Genomic DNA, 19,348 nt, shown 5'->3' with positions numbered 1-19,348 from the left:
AGAATCACAGCACCCACACTCTCCAGTTCTGTGTAAACATCATGTGTTTGCATTGGGTTTTTATTTATGATGTGCTTGTGTGTTTTTCTCACCCACATCTGGATGCGGCTCTTCCTGCCCATGGCAGCAATCACCCTGCTTTCTTGTGTCCTCCCCCCCAGGCCAGTCTCCAGGGCTCTTATGGCTGGGGAAGTCCTTAGGGCAAGCTCATTTTAGGGCTGCCTTTTTTGTTACCATTAAAGGCTGCTTTTGCAGGGCGCCTGGGTGGCTCAGTCGTTAAACATCTGCCTTCGGCTCAGGTCATGATCCCAGCGTCCTGGGATCAGCCCCACATCGGGCTCCCTGCTCGGTGGGAAGCCTGCGTTTCCCTCTCCCTCTGCTGTTCCCCCTGCTTGTGTTCCCTCTCTCTGTGTCTCTCTCTGTCAAATAAATAAATAAAATCTTTAAAAAAAAGGCTGCCTTTGCAATCTGATGTTCCTCTCAGATCCTCTTTCATGACCTAACTTCTTTAAATTATGATTTTCTTTCAGCTCATCAAGGTGGCCTTGGAGAAGAGCCTGGCAGCCGTGGAGACCCAGAATGCATGTCTTCCCCCTCCTTCCTCAACAGGAGGGGACAGTCACAGAGGTCTTCAGGAGGAAATGCTCCACTTGAGGGCTGAGATCCACCAGCACTTAGAGGAGAAGAGGAGAGCTGAGGGGGAACTGAAGGAGCTAAAGGCTCAAATTGAGGAAGCAGGATTCTCCTCTGTGGCCCACATCAGGTAGGACACTGCCCAGAGGAGGAGAGCCTGCCCATTGAGAGGCCAGCAGAGCCAAGGAGGTCACCCCGCTGCAACCGAGGCATTTGTGCTGCTGTAGGGCTTCTTGGTCCACATGCCAAGGTCCATGCATTAATGGTTCGAATTATTTAGAGACAACTCAATAATATTGGATAATGGTGATCATTCAGATGATTTAAATCTGGTCTTAATTCAGTATAATAGTGCCCATTATTAGCCGCGTAGTCATGAGTGAAAATCTCCCAAATGTATGCCAGGTATTGCTCTTTTGCATTGACTGGAATGTCCTACTACCCATGATGCTTCACTGCTGCATGTGGAACCAGAATAGTCCATGAGGGAGGAGGATTTATACAGGGGCCCCTTCGTCTCCCCTCAGCTCTCTCTTAGCAGCATGAATCCCTAAATCATGGAATAGCGATTTTCATAATCTCTGCTGTTTTGTTAACTTTACAAAAGTGGCATATAGCTGATTCATTGGTTAGATTGGCCACTCTGTGTTTGTTTTTTTTAAAGATTTTATTGATTTGTTTGACAGAGAGAGACACAGCAAGAGAGGGAACACAAGCAGGGGGGTGGGAGAGGGAGAAGCAGGCTTCCCGCGGAGCAGGGAGCCCGATGCGGGGCTCAATCCCAGGACCCTGGGATCATGACCTTAGCCGAAGGCAGACGCTTAACCAACTGAGCCACCCAGGCATCCCTGGCCACTCTGTTTTTAATGGCATTTTTTCAAAAGATGCTTGGAGAACATGCTGATAATGTAGGGCTAATCTATTCATTCATTCATTCATCCCTGACAGTCATAATCATTGTTGGGCCTTTAGAACACAGCAATGCAAATGTACAATTTCTAATTCATGCCCTATTGTTTCCCTGCCTAGTCGGTGCCACTTAAACGTCCCCAAGTCATAGAATAATATTAGCGCTGAAGAGGACCTTGGCATGTAGCCTAATCCTTATTTCACAGTCAAGGAAACTCCAGTCTAAAAAGTTCTAGCAACTTGCTCAAAGTTGCATATTAGTCTATGGCTAGACCCCTGCCTCCCAATTTTTAATATCTAAGCCTTTTCTTCTATGCTATATACTTTGTCGAACAATCTTGGAAATATTCTTGTGATCATCCTTCATGCTGGTTTTTTTACTCTGAATTATCATGATATTTCTTTTTCTTTTTTTTTTTAAGAGAGAGTGAGCGAGAGCGTGCATGCAAGGAGGGGGAGGGGTAGAAGGAGAGGGAGAGAGAATCTTAAGCAGGCTCCATGCCTGGCACGGAGCCTGATGTGGGGCTCAATCTCACAACCCTGAGATCATGACTTGAGCTGAAATCAAGAGTCGGATGCTTAACCGACTGAGTCACCCAGGCACCCCCATGATATTTCTTTCTACTGAAGTGAAATTCTACTTAAGTGAAAGCATAAGTTGTTGTTGTTGTTGTTTTTAAACAAGCTCTGTGCCCAGCGTGGGGCTTGAACTCACAACCTCAAGATCAAGAGTCGCATGGTCTACTGACTGAGCCAGCCAGTTCAGGATTCTAAGACACCCAATCTAGGGAGATATCCACCTGCTAATCCTTCCAGGTGTGAATTACTAGTTTCCCTTGCCTCTTCTAGTCAGCAGTTCTCAATTTAGCATGCTTAAGGATCAGCTGCAGAACTTATCCACAGGCCTTAGCTCTAAAGTTTTTTTTTTTTTTAACAAGCACCTCATAGGATTGTGATGTTAGTACTTTTCAGGTCTGCAGCTGGTACAGCAGAATAAAATCCTCTGCTGCAGACCCTGTGCTGACCGACCATATATGCAATTTCATTTAAGCATCCAGTGACTCCACTAGGTACGGGTTATCCTTATTTTATATAAAAGGAGACCGAGGCTCAAAGAGGTTAAGCGAACTGCCTATTTAAATGAATTGCCTTGTTAAAGCCATGTTTTTTTTTTTTTTTTAATCGCTTCCATCCAACCGTGGTGAAGGGTTTGGTGTGAAGAAAGGATGGAGTCTAGGATGTCTTGGTAAAAATTAGTTGTTTATCCATTTTATTTCTTCTACAAATATGAATGTTTTTTGTGGTAGGCACTGTGAAGGCTCTGGGGATACAGAGTGAACAGGGCAGAAGGAGTCCCTGACCTCATCAAGATGATCTATCATAAGAGCCAGACATAAAGCAAATAATTACAGAAGTACATTTGATTGTAGTTCTGATTGGTATTATTTATTTCTTATTTTCCTAGGTCCCAATTTCTCATCCAGTGGTTGAAAACTGACCAATGATAATTAATAGCATTGTAGAACCCATAATAAATTTGTCCCAGGCAAGGTCTTCCTTATTTTTTTTTTCTTAACACTGTAAGTACCTTGTTTATTCCAGAGGCCACTGAAAATTAGAACATGAGGTTGAGGGGGCACCTGGGTGGCTCAGTCGGTTGAGCTTCTCTGCCTTTGACTCGGGTCATGATCTCAGGGTTCTGGGATCGAGTCCTGTGTTGGGCTCCCTGCCTGCTTCTCCGTCTCCCTCTGCCTGCCGCTACTTGTGCTCTCTCGCTCTCTCTCTAACTCAAATAAATAAAATCTTAAAAAAAAAAAAAATGAGGCTGAATGACCAGGGTAAAGACAACTAGACCAGGTGTGTTGAGTCCAAGATTTTTAGGGATTGTGTTGCCACCAAGTAGCTGTGGTCGTGTGGGCAAGTCTCTCTTCCTGAGTTTTGGTTCCTTGTCTATAAAATAAGGGAGCCCTTGTTGGTCTCTGAAGTTGCTTCATGTTTTGGGGTGTCTCTGAGTCTCTGCTGGACCGAGATGGGGGCTACAGGAACTGAGGCCGAGAGCGGAGCCAGCCCCTCATTGTGTGTGTGTGTGTGTTTCCTGCAGGAACACCATGCTGAGCCTTTGCCTTGAGAATGCAGAGCTGAAAGAGCAGATGGGAGAAGCAATGTCTGATGGATGGGAGATTGAGGAAGACAAGGAGAAGGGCGAGGTGACAGTGGAAACTGTGGTAGCCAGAGGCGGTCTGAATGAGAATAGCCTTCAGGCTGAGTTCAGAAAGCTCCAGGGAAAACTGAAGAATGCTCACAACATCATCAGCCTCCTCAAAGAACAGCTGGTGCTGAGCAGCAAGGATGGGAATAGTAAGCTTAGTCCAGAGCTCCTTGTGCCCCTGGCCCGGGAGATCGACAGAATGAACACAGAGCTGGTCTGTTCTCCCGAGAAGCCCCAACACCAAGAAGAGGAGCACGTGACCATAAGGCCCTGCCCCAGACCCCAGAGCCTTGACCTTGGGGCTGCCCTCGCCGTGGATGGCCACCAAGTAAGTGTGGAATTAGATGGAATGAAAGACCTGTGGAGAAGGGCTTGAGGTAACAGTTCTGCCCCCATGGGTCAGAAGGGACTGAGACAAGGGCACCTTTGCCCCCCAAGTAGTGGTAATAATGGTCCTCACACGTTCAGCCTTTAGAAAAGTTTTTACAACATTATCTCATAAATATTACTTGGGTAATTAATTTTTCATAAATATTTCTTCAGCGCTTAATTTTCCAGATAACACACCAGGCATTGGGCAGAAGGCAGCAAGCCCTGGTCTCTGCCCCATAAGTACTTGGTAAGGTGAGGAAAGATGGCACAAAACAGATCATTTCAATGGGATGCTTATAGGGATGCCTGGGGGTTAAGGCAGCCCAGACAAGTGGTGTGTAATGACCTCTCTCCTTATCACTGCCATTTTCGTCACAGCTCATCCCAGGTGTCTGTTCCTGAGCCACAGGAAGGGCTATCGGGAGCCTCGTAAGGGGAGGGGCTCTGCTGAGTATTGAGTAAATGGAGAATATAGAGGATTCGGGGAGGGGGGGACAAAGGTGGGGCAGGAGCACAGGGAGAGATGAGGAGAGGTTTCTACCCCCCTCTTTTCAACCACTGAACCAGTGTTTACTGAGAGCTCCTCAGTGGACCCTACTGGCACTGTACTGTGTGCTGTAGATACAGACATGAATAAAACATTATCCTAGCTCTGCAGGAGCTCAGAGCTGGGAAGCAAGCCACTACCAAATGGCGTGAGGAATGCCTTAACAAACCCATGGATAAAGTCCACAGGGTTCAGAAGGGGAAGGGGCCGTGACTGCCTGGTCCCTGTGCTGGCTCTTTTCACAGCTGGATAACCAGTCCCAGGCCCGAGACCCTGGGCCTCAGTCAGAATTTAGCCTTCCCGGATCCACCAAGCACCTGCGCTCCCAGCTGGCTCAGTGCAGACAACGCTATCAGGATCTCCAGGAGAAGCTGCTGATATCAGAAGCCACGGTCTTTGCCCAGGCCAACCAGCTGGAGAAATACAGAGTCATGCTTAGTAAGTCTTAGGTTCACCATCACCAGGGCGTCTGTCTTCTCCCTGAGAAGCTACGTGCTTTGCACACTTCCCTTTTCTTCCCCAGCCTCAAAACAAATTTAATCCTGACCAGGGTCCCAGAACTGTGGAAATGGATATTTAACTTCAGTTTTTGCACCTGGCAGAGAAGAATAAAGAACAAAGCAAGTTTGCAGTGAGCATATAGGGAGGAAATGGGCTAACATCTAGGTTTGCTCATTTCTGGTATAGTCAGCAAAATGCTTTACGTCTCTCAACATATACTGATGGTTTCTCTCCTTCTCTTGGCACCAAATCATATTCTTCAAAAATACATCCTCACCATTGGTTTAGAATCCATGCTTTTGAATAGAACTTCCTGCGGTGATGGAAATGCTTATGAAGCACATGAAATGTGGCTAGTTCAACTTGGGAGTTTTATTTAATTTTAGTTAATTTAAAATGAAGTAATCACGTGTGGCTAGTAGCTATCTTATAGACCAGTATGGATCTCGATGTTTTAGGACTCTAAATTAGTTCAGCTCCATTCACGTATTTACTGAGCCTCTGTGGATAAAGCACTTGCTAGTTTCACTGGGGCTTCTAGGGATGATAATATATATAATACCCAACTTAAAGATGTCTGGTCCCCACAAAGCCTCAGTTGTTGTAGGTGAGATCATCAGTGGCAAACATGGGCTCATCCTGGTGGAAGAAGTCCTGCCTGGAGTGGGTGGTCTCTTCTCCCACTTGAGTCCAAAGAAGCATCCATCCCACTCTGACTTTGACCTCCCTGCCCCCTGAGGGCTAAGGCATGTGCCACTGAGGTTGAGGGGGTATGTGGGACCTTCAGAGCCTCTGTGACGCCCTCTGTCTCTTCCTGAGCAGGTGAATCCTTGGTGAAGCAGGACAGCAAGCAGGTGCAGGTGGACCTCCAGGATCTGGGCTATGAGACCTGCGGCCGAAGTGAGAATGAGGCTGAGCGGGAGGAGAGCACCAGTCCCGGTAGGAACACCAGGGCAGGGCTCACCTGGCCTCCCTGGAGTCGGCCTTCACATCTGGGAGCTGCTGGCCAGTCCCACACCTGAAGAGGAGTAGGGCTGAGGGGGTATTGTAGACTGAAGGGGACCCAGGACCAGTGAGGCACAGGAAGCCTGGCAGAGAACTCTTGTCCAACATGAGGCTGAGTGTGAGTTGGAACGTCTCTAATTAGTTTTCAACATACTGCTGTTAATTAAAAGAAGAAAAGTTTTATCCAACAGATGATCATCTAAGGCTGACTTTTTAATGAAGAGACCAGATGAGCTTTTGCAGATAGGCAAACCCTAAGCTAAAAAACCTGTTTTTCCGTCATAGAAGGACTTTGACTGTAGGGACACCCACCAAACTGAAATGGAGAGAAGAGAAAACACTCAGTGCAGTAGAAGGTGACCGTACCTTACCTGCAGGGCTGTTGAGGGGATAGGAAATACCATGTTTGAACGCTAGTAAAGCACAGGGCTGAATAAAGTAACCGCCTCAACTTTTACTCTAGTAATTCCTATCCCCAGCACCAAAGATACCTCCAGCTACGGCAGCAGGCGAGGCGTAGCTTTATTCAGGAAGATGTCTTTGTCTTTTCTCAGAGTGTGAGGAGCACGACAGCCTCAGGGAAACAGCCCTGGTGGAGGGGTGCCTGGGCTCACCAGTGGCCAGCCCCCCGGGTACGAAGCCCTTGGAGAGCCCTCGAGGGAAGCAGGAGGAGTTCCAGGCATCTGGAAAGTCAGAAGACATCTCTATCCTACATAAGGACATCAGAGACCTGAAGGCCCAACTGCAGAATGCCAACAAGATCATTCAAAACCTCAAGAGCCGGGTCCGGTCCCTCTCGATTACAAGTGACTATTCATCTAGTCTGGAGAGACCACGAAAGCTGAAGGCCATTGGCACCCTCGAGGGATCTTCACCTCATAGTGTCACTGACGAGGATGAGGGGTGGCTGTCTGATGGCACTGGGGCTTTCTACCCCCCGGGGCTTCAGGCTAAAAAGGATCTGGAGAGTCTGATCCAGAGAGTGTCCCAGCTGGAGGCCCAGCTCCCGAAAACTGGAGTGGAAGGGAAGCTGGCAGAGGAGCTGAGATCAGCCTCATGGCCTGGGTAAGGGGGGCACTCTTCGGACCCTTATTTGGTTGGTGACATCTCAATTTGTGTTGGAGGTGGGCTAGCCCAGGCAAGTAGAAGAGAGAACCCATCAGGGCGATCAGAAGAGCGCCTACTTAAAAGCTAGGCCTAGATCCAAAGAAAGGTCAGTAGGCCCTGCTGGGAGACACCAGTCTCTGGGATTTCCTCTCAGGAATCTATTAGTAAAGTGACTGGATATGTGGTGTAGCAGGAAGACTGGAGCCAGACTGCCTGGGTCTGAATCCTAGCTCTGGCACTTTCTAGCCGTACAACTTACTTAGACTTTCTGGGCCTCTTTCCTTACCTATTAAATGAGGAGAGTAAGAGAACCTATCTCAATGGGTGGTTATTGGATTTAAGTGAATTAGTACAAGTGCTTATAATTGCCTAACATACATTCAGCTCTCAGTACTACTTACCATAACTGTTACTGTTACTGATACTTTGTGTTGAAAAACACTGGGTAGACTTCTATCTGGGTATCTGTCCTTGTTATCTGCACTGAGTATCAAACCATCCAAAAGCTTAGTGGCCTCAAACAATAATTTATGTGGATTGACGGGGCTCGGCAGGATGGCTCTCGCTTGGGGGGGTCTTCTCCTGGGACTGCCATCCGATGGTGGCTGGTGCTGGGACATAGCTTCTTCCTTCTCGTGTCTGGAGATGTGGTGCTCCTTGGCTTTTCTCTTTCCCCCCGTGGCTTCTTGTCTTCCAGGGTCTTTCTTCCTGGGATGGGCCTCTCATAGGATGGTGGTCTCAGGGTAGTTCTACTTCTACATGACAGCTAGCTTCCAACAGACAGGAAGCAGATGTTGCCAGGACAATTAAGAGCTACTCCTGTTCTTGGCACAGTGTCACTTCCATCATTATCTCGGTCACAGTGGTCACAGAGCTTGCCCACATTTAAGGAGGTGGAGAACAGCTTCTACCTGCTAATGAGAGAAGGGGCAAAGGCACATTGCGAAACATCGTGTGGCACAGGAACTTGTGTAATGGCCATCTTGGCAAAATACAGTAATATAGATGGTCTTCCAAATAGAAGGCATTAAAGAGCCTATCTAGACTTAGGATTAAGTGAGTCTTCCCCCCCCCCCACAAGTATATATATTTATTTATTTTACATAATCTCTCCACCCAACATGCGGCTTGAACTCCCGACCCTGACATCAAGAGTCGTGTACTCTTCCAACTGAGCCAGCCAGGTGTCCCAGGATTAAGTGATTCTAATCACTGAATTTATTTTTATTTATTGTGTTTATTGAGTGTCTACTCAGTAAATACATTTAGTGTTTCTTGAGTATCAACTGTGAATCTACATTCTACTAGTCCTGTGAGGAATGTAAAATTTGGCACCCTATTTACCTCCACAGGACTTAGGATTCTCCTGGACGTCTGACTAACATATATAAAACAGTGTAAGAACAATGGCACACTAAATTGATGTCATGTATTAGAGTAGGATTTACTCTTAAATACCTTCTTTGGTTTCTGTGCCAGAATTCAGCGTGGGGGAGCTCCTTAGAGATGTTCTCACGAAAATCTCTACTGAAGGCCCATAATTTAACATTCACTCGTTTTCATTCTTACTTTTTCCTCTTGTCTCCTGTATTAGGAAATACGATTCCCTGATTCAGGATCAGGCCCGAGAGCTGTCATACCTACGCCAGAAGATACGAGAAGGGAGAGGTATCTGTTATCTTCTCACCCAGCATGCAAAAGATACAGTAAAATCTTTTGAGGACCTTCTTAGGAGCAACGACATTGACTACTACCTGGGGCAGAGCTTCCGGGAGCAGCTCGCCCAGGGAAGCCAGCTGACAGAGAGGCTTACCAGCAAACTCAGCACCAGTAAGTTGGCCACGGGGCTTTGGCACACACTCGGTGACTCCCACAGCCCCAGGCCCAGGTGGCCACCACACCTCCAGCATGGCCTGCTTCCACTTCATTTCCTGAGGCCATTACAGCATCAGGACTGGGGAGCATTGAGGAGGAACACGGGGTTGGGAGGTCATGATTGCCGTGGCAGAAACTGGAGCACTCGTGGCAAGTGACCTTTAGGGAAGCAGGCTGTGTCCATCCAGTGCTAAGGGCGAGAAAGGGAGAAGAGGTCGGAGGACCTCATCAGAGTGAAAAGAGCCTGACCTGAGAATTGCAAGACCCAAGCGGTGGCCTAGATGCCGCCCTTAACTTGCTTTGGGCAATGGCTTAGCCTTTCAGTGTCTGTCTCTTTGTTTATTGCGTGGTGTCATACATGAATATAATCCCAATATGGGTAAAGCACCCTTCCTTTGGACATGATTTGGACATTGAATGTCACAGGGCAAGGGCTAGGAATATTGGTTATTATTGGAGCTCTTTACTGAGAAAACATTTCCTGAGAGTACCCGAAGGCAGGGTCAGTCTTGGGGACCAACCATCCCACATGCTGGTGGCAGGTGCAGAGGTGGGACAGGGTGGTTTGTCATTTCCTCAGAGCAAGAGTGGGTTCTACATGAATGCTGTGATGGGACACAGAGCATGCATCTGGTAGTCTGTGGCAGGCTTGGAAGCTGGAATGTTCCAGAGAGAAGCTAGGCAAGTGCCTTTTAAACTTTGCATTGATTTAGGGCAGAGGAAGTCATGATGCTGATCACCCGGTCAGGCGAGGTCTGCTGGTGAGCTCAAGAGAGCCTACAGGTCTCCCCTCTGAGGATACAATCTGCAGCCTTCCCAAGTAATTCTCCTACATGTCCTGGACATACACAGAGGAGTCACCGTTCTGTACCCACAGAGGCTCTTGCATTTATAATGTGGGAAGTGGGACTGGTTTAATTTCTTACCATTTCTTTCTGATTTTGGCTTACAGAGGATCATAAAAGTGAGAAAGATCAAGGTGGAATTGAACCGCTGGCTCTCAGGTAATTTGAAATAGGGTCTGGTAAAGGAATCAGGAACAAGGCCCAAGGGGTCCAGGGTGACTGTAACTTTACAAATCAGGGCAGGGAAATGCTGATTATAATGAATTCATTTATTCATAAAACACCTTAGCCTAATTCTTTACTCTCTTTTGCTGAAATTCTGTTGATTTCTATTTGCGTATTTATTCTCCAGGCTTGGTAACCTAGAGTCAGTCTGACCCAACAGTAAACTAACCAGGTTCCAGGGGTCCTCGGCACCCCCAAGGTTCTCCTCTGCTTTCTTCCTTTGTGCTACTAAGTTGGCTTACCCTGAGTTGAGTTGGCAGCTAGTTTAATAATCGTCCAATTTCCTTGGGTGGGGCGGGGGAGGGGGGAAGAATCAAAGAACCACAGTACAGTTCCTAGGAGGGGAAAGGCCTGGATGTTGCAGATGCCTGGGAGGCTACACAGCGTCTCAGGAACCAGTTTTCAATGAGTTACTGCATCTAATCTTATCACGTGCAGTAAAATATGGGCTCAAAATCCACTGTAGCCACTAGTTCAAGCCCCTCTGTGTCGGAAGTGTGCTTTAGACCACATAGTGCTTCTCAGAATACTGTGGTGTAGAGCAAAGTGTTTTGGTTTTGTTTCCATTTCTAACCCATCACAGACACATACATGGGCTGTACCCCCAGTCAACCCGATGATTCCACACACCCTGCTCCTGGCTGCCAGTGGCAATGCCAAGCTGCTCTGTGTTTCTCACTGCTTACCTTCAGTTACTGTACTTATCTTCCTGGAGACTGGTAGCCAACAGTTCCTGGACTACAGCTCTGCTGGGGCCACACTTGGAGCAGCTGTGCTTCAGAGGGCTGGCTGAGTCTCCGCTAGTCCCCAGCATCGCCCGTGGCCAGTGCCCTGGGTGGCGACTGCACCTCCTCCTCCCTCTGCACCCCACCTACCCTCCGCCCCTAATCAGCGATAGATTGTTTTGATCATCCTTTGCAGGAATGGTTCCCTTGACTTCTGTGGCTTTTCCCGTGTGCCTCAGTCAGGACCAGTTGGTCCGGTGAACTTGGCTTCACCTGTTGTCCCCTTTCACCCCACTAGGCTCAGCAGGGAGCTGCAGGAGAAGGAGAAAGTGATTGAAGTCCTGCAGGCCAAGCTGGATGCCGGGTCCCTGACGCCCTCCAGCAGCCACGCCTTGTCGGACTCCCAGCGCTCTCCCAGCAGCTCCTCCTTCCTGTCTGATGAGCTGGAAGCCTGCTCTGACATGGATGTAGCCAGCGAGTACACACACTATGAAGAGAAGAAGGCTCTGCCTGGTCACTCAGGTAGCCCCCACTGTCTGAGCGGTACCACTTTTCTCTAGGTGGAGAGGAGACGTCCATAGCCAGACCTTAGAGGTCCGCCTTAGTGTGTATCAGGCTTGAACGTGGCTGTGGGACCAAGCACCAAGCACAGGCCCCAGTGGCTCAGGATCTTTGCTCTGCTCCTGACTCCGCAAAGTGTCACTGGGTCTCCACTGGATGTGCATGCTGGTAGGCCCAAGGGGAGCCATGGTGGGAAGGGCGAGAAGATCCTAGCAGACTTTTCTTCCCTGCCGCCTCATGAGCACAGACTGTCTGCCTGACTTCCTTCTTAAAATGGGACATCTTCTCCCTCCTGCAGTGGTCCTGCTCACTGCGTGTCCTGAGCCAGTATCCCCTGAGTATCTGTCAGTGGTCGCAGATGCTGTTGGTCCCGCCTGGTATTTTTGGAAACGCCATTTTCACGGTTTCCGGGTCTGGGCCCCACTCTCACCTCAAAGGTGGTTTGCCTCGCTCAAGAAGCTATCTGCAAGCAAGGAAATGAACACTGCTCACAGTGCTTGTGCTTGGTGCTTTCCCAGAAAGCATGGCTCTGCCTTGGTACCCCTGGCTAAATATAAGGCCGGATTCCAGTTCTTTGTTGATCACCCAACATTTTCTTTCATTCATGGGTTTTGTAGATTCCATCCATCATTCGAGTCATTCCGCTGTCCTGTCTCCTAAGCCATCAGCAACCAGTGCACCTCGGGGGGTTAAGGCCGAACCCAGCAGCAACCCCATCAGCTTGCCAGCTCCCCAGAACCCCCCCCAGGAGGCCAACCAGGCCCATCCAGGTATGCGACAGCCAACACGGCAGGAGCTCTGTCTCCTCTCCCTCAGCAGCCTGTATGACTTTTCTTCAGGGACAAATGTTTCCCCTGTCAGGGGCTTCTATGCATCAACCCCTACATGAAATCAAGAGGCCATCCTAGTTCACCAATTGTGTCTGCATTTTCTTTGTTTTACATATTTTAGACAAATCAGACACCTGCAATAGACTTTGATCTGCATACCAATTTTGACCAGGAGTTGGTGAATCATTTTAAAGTAAACATTTTCCTTTGTTTCTTTCATTTCACTCTGGGGAGCAAAGAGGCAAAATGTTTCTCCCAGGATTACAGTAGCCACAGAACAAAAAGAAAGTCACTCCTACTGCTCGCCTGTAGGCATTACCCATTTTATCTGCGTGGTGAGCCTCTGCAGCAGCTCAGGATGCTTCGGTGTCCTACAAGATGCTGTTCACATTGTTGTAATGTAATTACATATGATCATTCATGGATTTATGCCCAGCTGGGCAGCCCTTGATATGTACATAGTACATATTCTACAGCCAGCTGGAGGGGTACATTTCATTTGCCTGCCCCAACCTAATCGCCCAGGGGGTGTGCTGTTCAGTTAGAGCCCCGCACCAGTGATGACGGGGCAAAGGCAAACCTTGTCCTCGCCTCCCACCTCCTGCCACTACCGGCCGGCTGCCTTCAGTGTGGTTTGTGGTAAGGTGCCCGCAGAAAGCACAGTGCTTTCCTCCTGCTGCCCCCATCTCTCCAGAGAACAAGTCAACCAACGTCTTAAGAAGGGGGTGTGTCTGACTCTGAGCTGGGGCTCAAAGTTTCTGGGCCAGAGTAGGCAGCTGCTGGCCCAGGAAGTCATGGGGAAAAGCTATTTGCCTAGCACTATAGACATATCTGTAAATGCTCTGGGGTCAAACAGAGCAGAAGGCCAGGGGTTTTAAAATCAGAACACCTCCCTGAAGGATGCCTGGCCTATGTTGCTTGGCAACGTGGGGGTCCTTGCAGCGCTGTTCTGAGAGCGTGTCAGCATCCCGGGGCGAGGGATGTGATTAGAATGTATTCATTGTCTTCCACGGGCGGCATTCTCCGCAGCTCAGTCTTGGTTTCTGCTCCCCCCATAGGCTACCTGCCATATAACTGTTTTTAGGAAAGAGGAGATTCAAACATCAGAACATCCCAGGGTCCCTAAAGACCTGTCCGTAGATGGGCTGCATCATGGTCATCTGTGAAGATTTATTTTAAATGCAAATTTCCAAGCCCTCCTCCCAAAGTTTATGACTTAGTAGATGAGGGCCTGAAGAATCTGCATGTATTAAGAATTTTTCGTCCGTGATCTGAATGCCCAGACAGGCATGCGAGCTACTGTGTCTGAGTCACTTCAGCAAGACCTTTATTTTTCATTTGGTGAATGAACCCATGGATTTGCAATTCTGAGGTTTGTTTCCGTGAGACTCTTGAATTATATGCGTGAGGAATGCGCATTTCCCCACAGTCCTAGCCCGCTCCTGCCCTCCTCAGGGTGAGCCCTCATGCTCTCAGAGGGGTTCTAGGTGTGGGGAGTCTTGTCAGAGGGCCAAGGACCGACTCATGCCCGGGGGGCTCGGGAGCACTGAGGCACAGCAGTCCCGACCTGTCCGTGCCTGGGATAGCTGCCTGGGGTACAGGTATGCCCCCTGGCCTTAGAGTATGTATGCCGGCTATCCCTGGCCAGGGAGAAGGCGGGCGGGTCGGCTAACATTGGGTAACAATGCTTGCCCTTCTGCTTGTCAGCCAGCACCACGCTGAATGGTAGCCGCCCCCCAGGGAGACATCTGGACAAGAAATAGTTTCATCTTCTCCATTTTTTCCCCATTCCTTTCTCTCACTTTCTTTCTAATGACGTGTCTCCTTTCTTCCCAACTCTGTGTTTCCAGGCCTTCATTTTCCCTCCATACCCACGCTGGTTAGCCTTCCCCGGGCACCACTGCCCTCAGCTCCACCCGGCTTCCTGCCTTTCAGCCCCGCTGGCCCGCCCCCCCCTGGCTGCTGTGAGACACCCGTGGTCTCCTTGGCGGAGGCTCAGCAGGAGCTGCAGATGCTGCAGAAACAGCTGGGAGAAAGTGAGCACTTCCTGCCGCACGTGTGTGCTTGGGCATGGCAGCCCCACCCCGTGCTGCTCTGCATGGCTTCGGCTTGGTGGCAGAGTTTTAAAAACGACATGGGTGTGCACCCCGCCAGGGGATGCTTGACAGATGGCCCTGCTTGCTTTTTTTGGAAATATATTTACTGTTGTCTTTCTGGTGTGTGTGTGTCTCATCGGTTCCTCAGGCCCTAGACCTGCTCCTTTCCCGCTGCTGACAGTGTGGGGTGCCACCAAGTATGCTGAAGGCCTGACACGCCGATGACGTGTCTGTGGGCAGGGCAGGGCACAGGCGAGAGCTTCTGGGCCTTGCCTGTGCGAGACGAAGTGGCCACTTTCCCGGGAATCCTTTCCATCCCTGTGATATTCTCCTGCTGTGAAAAACGCTCTTAATCAAGTTCAGATCCTGACCTCATCAGGTTGAGGATTCAGGTGACTAAGCCTCTCTTCCTACGGCGCAAGGCTCACTTTTACCCCTGGACAGGTGACACGGGGGGGCTGGACCCAGAAGTACAGGCTGTGCTACCTGATTGTAAATTCTGTCCTCTGACTCCCAGAGATCACTGATCGTATCAGTTGCAGACTATGTACGGTCATCTTTTTGGAATATATGTCTGAGCTGGGTGCCTCATCATAAAAACTGTGTGTGTGATCAATTATAGCTTAGAAAAAAATAAAACCCTCACATGAGGAATTTGCTCTCTAGTAATGCTTAAAAAAAAAAAAACACCTAGAAATCAGTTTGATGTTACCTTAAAACCACATTCTGTGCCTTTGAAAAAAAAAAAAAAAACTACTCAGGTGAGCCAAAGATTGAAGGTAAGGGTCACCGGGCACAATGTCCAGTGACCTAGGCCCACAGCCAAGAGTTCATATACCTGAAACCCCCGTTGTCATTTACCCCAGCTTATTTCTTTTGTCAACCCTGAAAATGAATACACTGTCTAGTCTACTCTGTCCTAGTTTGATTCCCAGAACCAATTAGATGAGACTCTTTTTAGGAGAGTTTGTACATCTTCCATTTTTGCAGGCAGTGAAGTCTAGAAGACTGCCTCCTGCGTATCACAGCTTTACGCAGGTGTAGCAGTCTAGGCTTACCCAGCAACACGAACCTGGTCTCACCTGAGCCTCACGCCACTTGCGTGATAGGTAGAGCCTTGAGCAGGGAACTAAGTCTCAGGGAAGTAGAGCTACTTGTTGAAGGTTACTAGTAAGAGAGAGAGATGGGCTTGAATCCGGGTCTTCTGCTCCCAGTCCTGTGTTTCCATGATACTTTTTCTGTCTAGGATGGTTTTGTTACCATCCTGCTCCGAGCTAAGCTCAACAAATTCTGGAAGCCCCTTGTAACAATCTTTTCTCTTTCTCTTTAGAGATCAATAGAAGGTTCTGATGTCTCTGACCTAGAACTTATTATTTTAGCAATTCTGGAACCAACAGTTGTTGGATAACAAATTTGTCCCATATCAAAATGGCAAGAGTGTGCTCTATCTTACTTTTCCTTTACCTTTCCATATTTGTAATGCCTTTGTCCAAAAGGAAAGACAGAAGGAGATATCTGTGCATGAAAAAGGGTCTGTTGATATGGGTTAAAGTCCTGTCTAGTCTGAGCCACTGACCAGAGTTTGGATGGTCCCAGCTTTGGTGAGCAAGATTATAGCCCTGTCTTGTCCGTCCATCCTGAAGCACAGTCCTCTCTGAGGAATTACAGCTTACCAGTGTTCCTTGTTTGCTTTGAACCAAGCTTACACGTGGACAGTGGTGCATGGCGGCTTCTCAGGTAACCGTGGGGCAAAGATCTCCTTGTGCTAGAGTCTGTCCGGTGTCTTTGCATGGTTCAGGGCATGTGCTTTCTGTTGTGTGGCCAGGGCAAAACTGGAACATGAGAATACTGATCACTGTTACTGATAAACTTGGAACCTTCTACGACTTTGGTTAAAAAGTAAGCTGTCGACAGCTCCTGATTTCCCCCTTTGCCTTGTGTTGGGCTGGGGAGAAAGGGGGTGTGAAAGAGGTAGGAAATAACATCTTTACTGAATCCCAACTAAAATTTAGATGCTTGGGGGCACGTGGGTAGCCCAGTTGGTTAGGCATCTGATTCTTGATCTCAGCTCAGGTCTTGATCTCAGGGTGGTGAGTTCAAACCCCACCTCGGGCTCCACGCTGGGCATGGAGCTTACTTAAAAAAAAAAATTCAGATGATGACATTTTTCATCCCCCTCTTTAACGTCCAGTGATCCTAATGAACATCTAGTATTTTGCACATTGGAGAAGGAGAGACCCATGACAGTACTTCTCAAACTTTGCTGCCTATTTGAATCACCTGGGATGATTTTAAAACATCCAGTGCCCAAGCTATACCCCCAGTTAAGGCAAAATCTCTCGGAGGTCCAGGCATCAGTATATATTTGTTTACATTTTCCAAGGTGACTCTAGTATATAGCCAAATTTGAGAACCAGTTACAAATGGAGATAAAAATTGACAAGTGCCAATTGCATTATCCCCTCAGAGGAGTTTGGCTTGGTTGGAGGGAATGATGACCTCTTCCTCTTTGCTTAGGTCGAGCTACCTGTTTACTCTGCTGCCCATGTTGATAATCCCTGAAAGAAAGCAGTCTTCTGAATATGAATATCCTAAACTACAGCCCTGCCCACCTCTCTCTGTCTCTCCCACAGGCTGAACTTCTTTATACATAGAAGCAGAGATGATTTGGCTCAGGGGAAGGCCCGTGATTTCCTAAGATCTATGAAAGTGTCAGCCTAAGTTAAATGAAAGGTCCTACATCCCTCCATGGATGCTAGCACTGAGCACATCTGTGAATAGGAATGTGCTATATCCCCTGAAATTGGGACTGAGTTCTCTTTCTGGAACTTTCCTGGACTCTATCAGGAGGAATTATAGTAGAAGGCAGGAGTGGAGCCACTGGACTTTTCCTTTGTATACACTGGTGACTTTCAGATACTTTATCCATCCTCTGCCTCTTGGTGTCTCATGCCAGCAAATACATGGGGTGAAAGTTACAGCCTGTAGGTTATGGTCTTCATCTAATTGGTATTCTGCAATGGACTGGGATCTCCGACATGGCACATGTCCCCTTTAGTGTCCATTCTTAACAATCCCACACTTGTTTGCTGGTCCTTCCCTTCCAATCCTCTCTTCCTCACTCTGGTTTCTTTCTGCCCAGGTGTCAGCACCGTCCATCCTGCTTCCCCAGCTGCCTTGCCAAGCAACCATTTAGAAGCCAGTTCTTCCCACTATCTCAACGCCACCCAGCCCCACTCTCCTCTGAGGGGCAGCACAGAACTGGGCAGAATCCTGGAGCCCGGCTACCTGGGCAGCGGCAGCCAGTGGGATGTGATGAGGCCTCAGAAAGGGAGTGTATCAGGCGACCTGTCCTCAGGATCCTCTGTGTGTCAGCTTAACTCCAAACCCACAGGTAAAACACAAAGCCGGGCAGGTCAGCCTGTGAAATGAAATCTCATTTAGAGTCTACCCCTCTCCTACCTGGGCAGGGGCATTTTTCATTTCTCTAGTCCCCGGCTCACACAGTGGGGGTAAAATGAAAGGGTCCTCTCCATGCTGGACCTTTCTAAGTGTCCCCCTTTGGCCTCCCTGCCCAGGGCCTCAGTGCTGTTCAGGGGACTGGGAAAGTCAGGGAGCCAATTGTGCTCTCACGTTCATGTCATTAACCACATAGGAGAAGTTTATATGCATGGACTTTTACCTTATGCCTCCTCTCTGAGGCTGGAGGAAGGGCTTGATGCCTAGTTAAAGAATGTTCAGTCAAGAATCAGTAAGAGAAATGGTATCAGGGTAGAGTGAGGTCTTCCCTAACACATTCAGGAGAGAAAGTCACACTCAGGTCACCACACTTTTCCAGATACTTCAGTTATTTTTCTAAACCATGTGGAACTCCCTCACACTCACCAGTTATACTGGTCACTGCATATTTTTATTTAAAACTCCCTCACACTTTGGGGTGCCTGGGTGGCTCAATCGGTTAAGCATCTGCCTTCGGCTCAGGTCATGATCTCAGGGTCCTGGGATTAAGTCCCCCATCGGGCTCCCTGCTCAGCGGGGAGCCTGCTTCTCCCTCTTCCTCTGCCCCTCCCTCCCCCCCTCCCCCGCTCATGTTCTCTGTCTCTCAAATAAATAAATAAATAAATAAATAAATTTTAAAACTCCCTCACACTTACTGTGTGTAGGAGGAGGCCCGGGGACATGCTTCGCGCCAGGCTGTCCTGGGTTTGAGAGCCAGTTTACTCTTTAAGCAAAGTCACTGTGTTCCTGAGTGCCCACGTGAAAGAATGCAGTTGGTGGAAGGATGGGGATGTTCGGGGATCCTGCTGAGGGGCCACTGGCCAAGCCCCATCCCCACCTGGGCCCCCCTGGTGACCAGGATTCCCCATCTCCCACCTCCTTCCTGTCCTGCGGGATGGCTGCAGGGGCTGACCTGCTAGAAGAACATCTTGGGGAGATCCGGAACCTGCGCCAGCGCCTGGAGGAGTCCATCTGCATCAATGACCGCCTCCGGGAGCAGCTGGAACACCGGCTCAGCTGCGCAGCCCGTGGGAACGGTAGGAGAGGCCCAGAGCCGCCCGCTTCTGTCACGACTGGCGAACTTCTGAAGGGAGGGCCCTTAGGCTGAGCGGCCCGCTTTTCAAAGCACCTGCTAGGCTTTCCTCTACTTGCTCCTTCCACACAGCCCGGCAAGGCGGGTGGGGCAGGTCCTCTGATCCTCACTTTGTAGATAGACTGGAGCTAAGAGAGAACTTTCCTCCTGGCAGAACTAACAAGGTGTGTCCGCAGAGTGTCTGACTTCTCATCCCATCCTTAATCCGCTCATATAAGTGCCTGCTGACCTCTCCGGGCCTTGTCGTGGGATCAGCAGGTGGTAGAGCCAGGTCAGCGGGCACCCTCCCCCAGCCACTCGCCGAGGCGGCCTTTCTC

At 49.0% G+C, this 19,348-nt stretch overlaps 1 protein-coding gene across 24 annotated transcripts in view; it reads left to right on the top strand.

Moving 5' to 3' along the window:
* Window positions 1–19,348, top strand: part of PDE4DIP (phosphodiesterase 4D interacting protein) — a 205,742-nt gene that overhangs the window by 170,848 nt on the left and 15,546 nt on the right. For 14 of the 24 annotated variants that reach the window (XM_078072541.1, XM_078072540.1, XM_078072546.1 and 11 more), the window contains 12 exons: window positions 531–763; window positions 3,644–4,079; window positions 4,916–5,108; window positions 5,994–6,110; window positions 6,731–7,241; window positions 8,878–9,113; window positions 10,111–10,162; window positions 11,252–11,475; window positions 12,132–12,284; window positions 14,195–14,380; window positions 17,583–17,834; window positions 18,844–18,975. In XM_078072541.1, the coding sequence (XP_077928667.1) occupies window positions 531–763; window positions 3,644–4,079; window positions 4,916–5,108; window positions 5,994–6,110; window positions 6,731–7,241; window positions 8,878–9,113; window positions 10,111–10,162; window positions 11,252–11,475; window positions 12,132–12,284; window positions 14,195–14,380; window positions 17,583–17,834; window positions 18,844–18,975 (2,725 nt within the window). The remainder of the gene's footprint in view (window positions 1–530; window positions 764–3,643; window positions 4,080–4,915; window positions 5,109–5,993; window positions 6,111–6,730; window positions 7,242–8,877; window positions 9,114–10,110; window positions 10,163–11,251; window positions 11,476–12,131; window positions 12,285–14,194; window positions 14,381–17,582; window positions 17,835–18,843; window positions 18,976–19,348) is intronic. The other 10 variants (XM_078072545.1, XM_078072544.1, XM_036090093.2 and 7 more) reach the window with 3 other exon arrangements.

The sequence above is a fragment of the Halichoerus grypus genome, chromosome 5 (genome assembly GCF_964656455.1).
Source record: "Halichoerus grypus chromosome 5, mHalGry1.hap1.1, whole genome shotgun sequence".
In the NCBI taxonomy this organism is placed as follows: domain Eukaryota; kingdom Metazoa; phylum Chordata; class Mammalia; order Carnivora; family Phocidae; genus Halichoerus; species Halichoerus grypus.
This window is presented reverse-complemented; position numbering and strand designations above follow the sequence as displayed.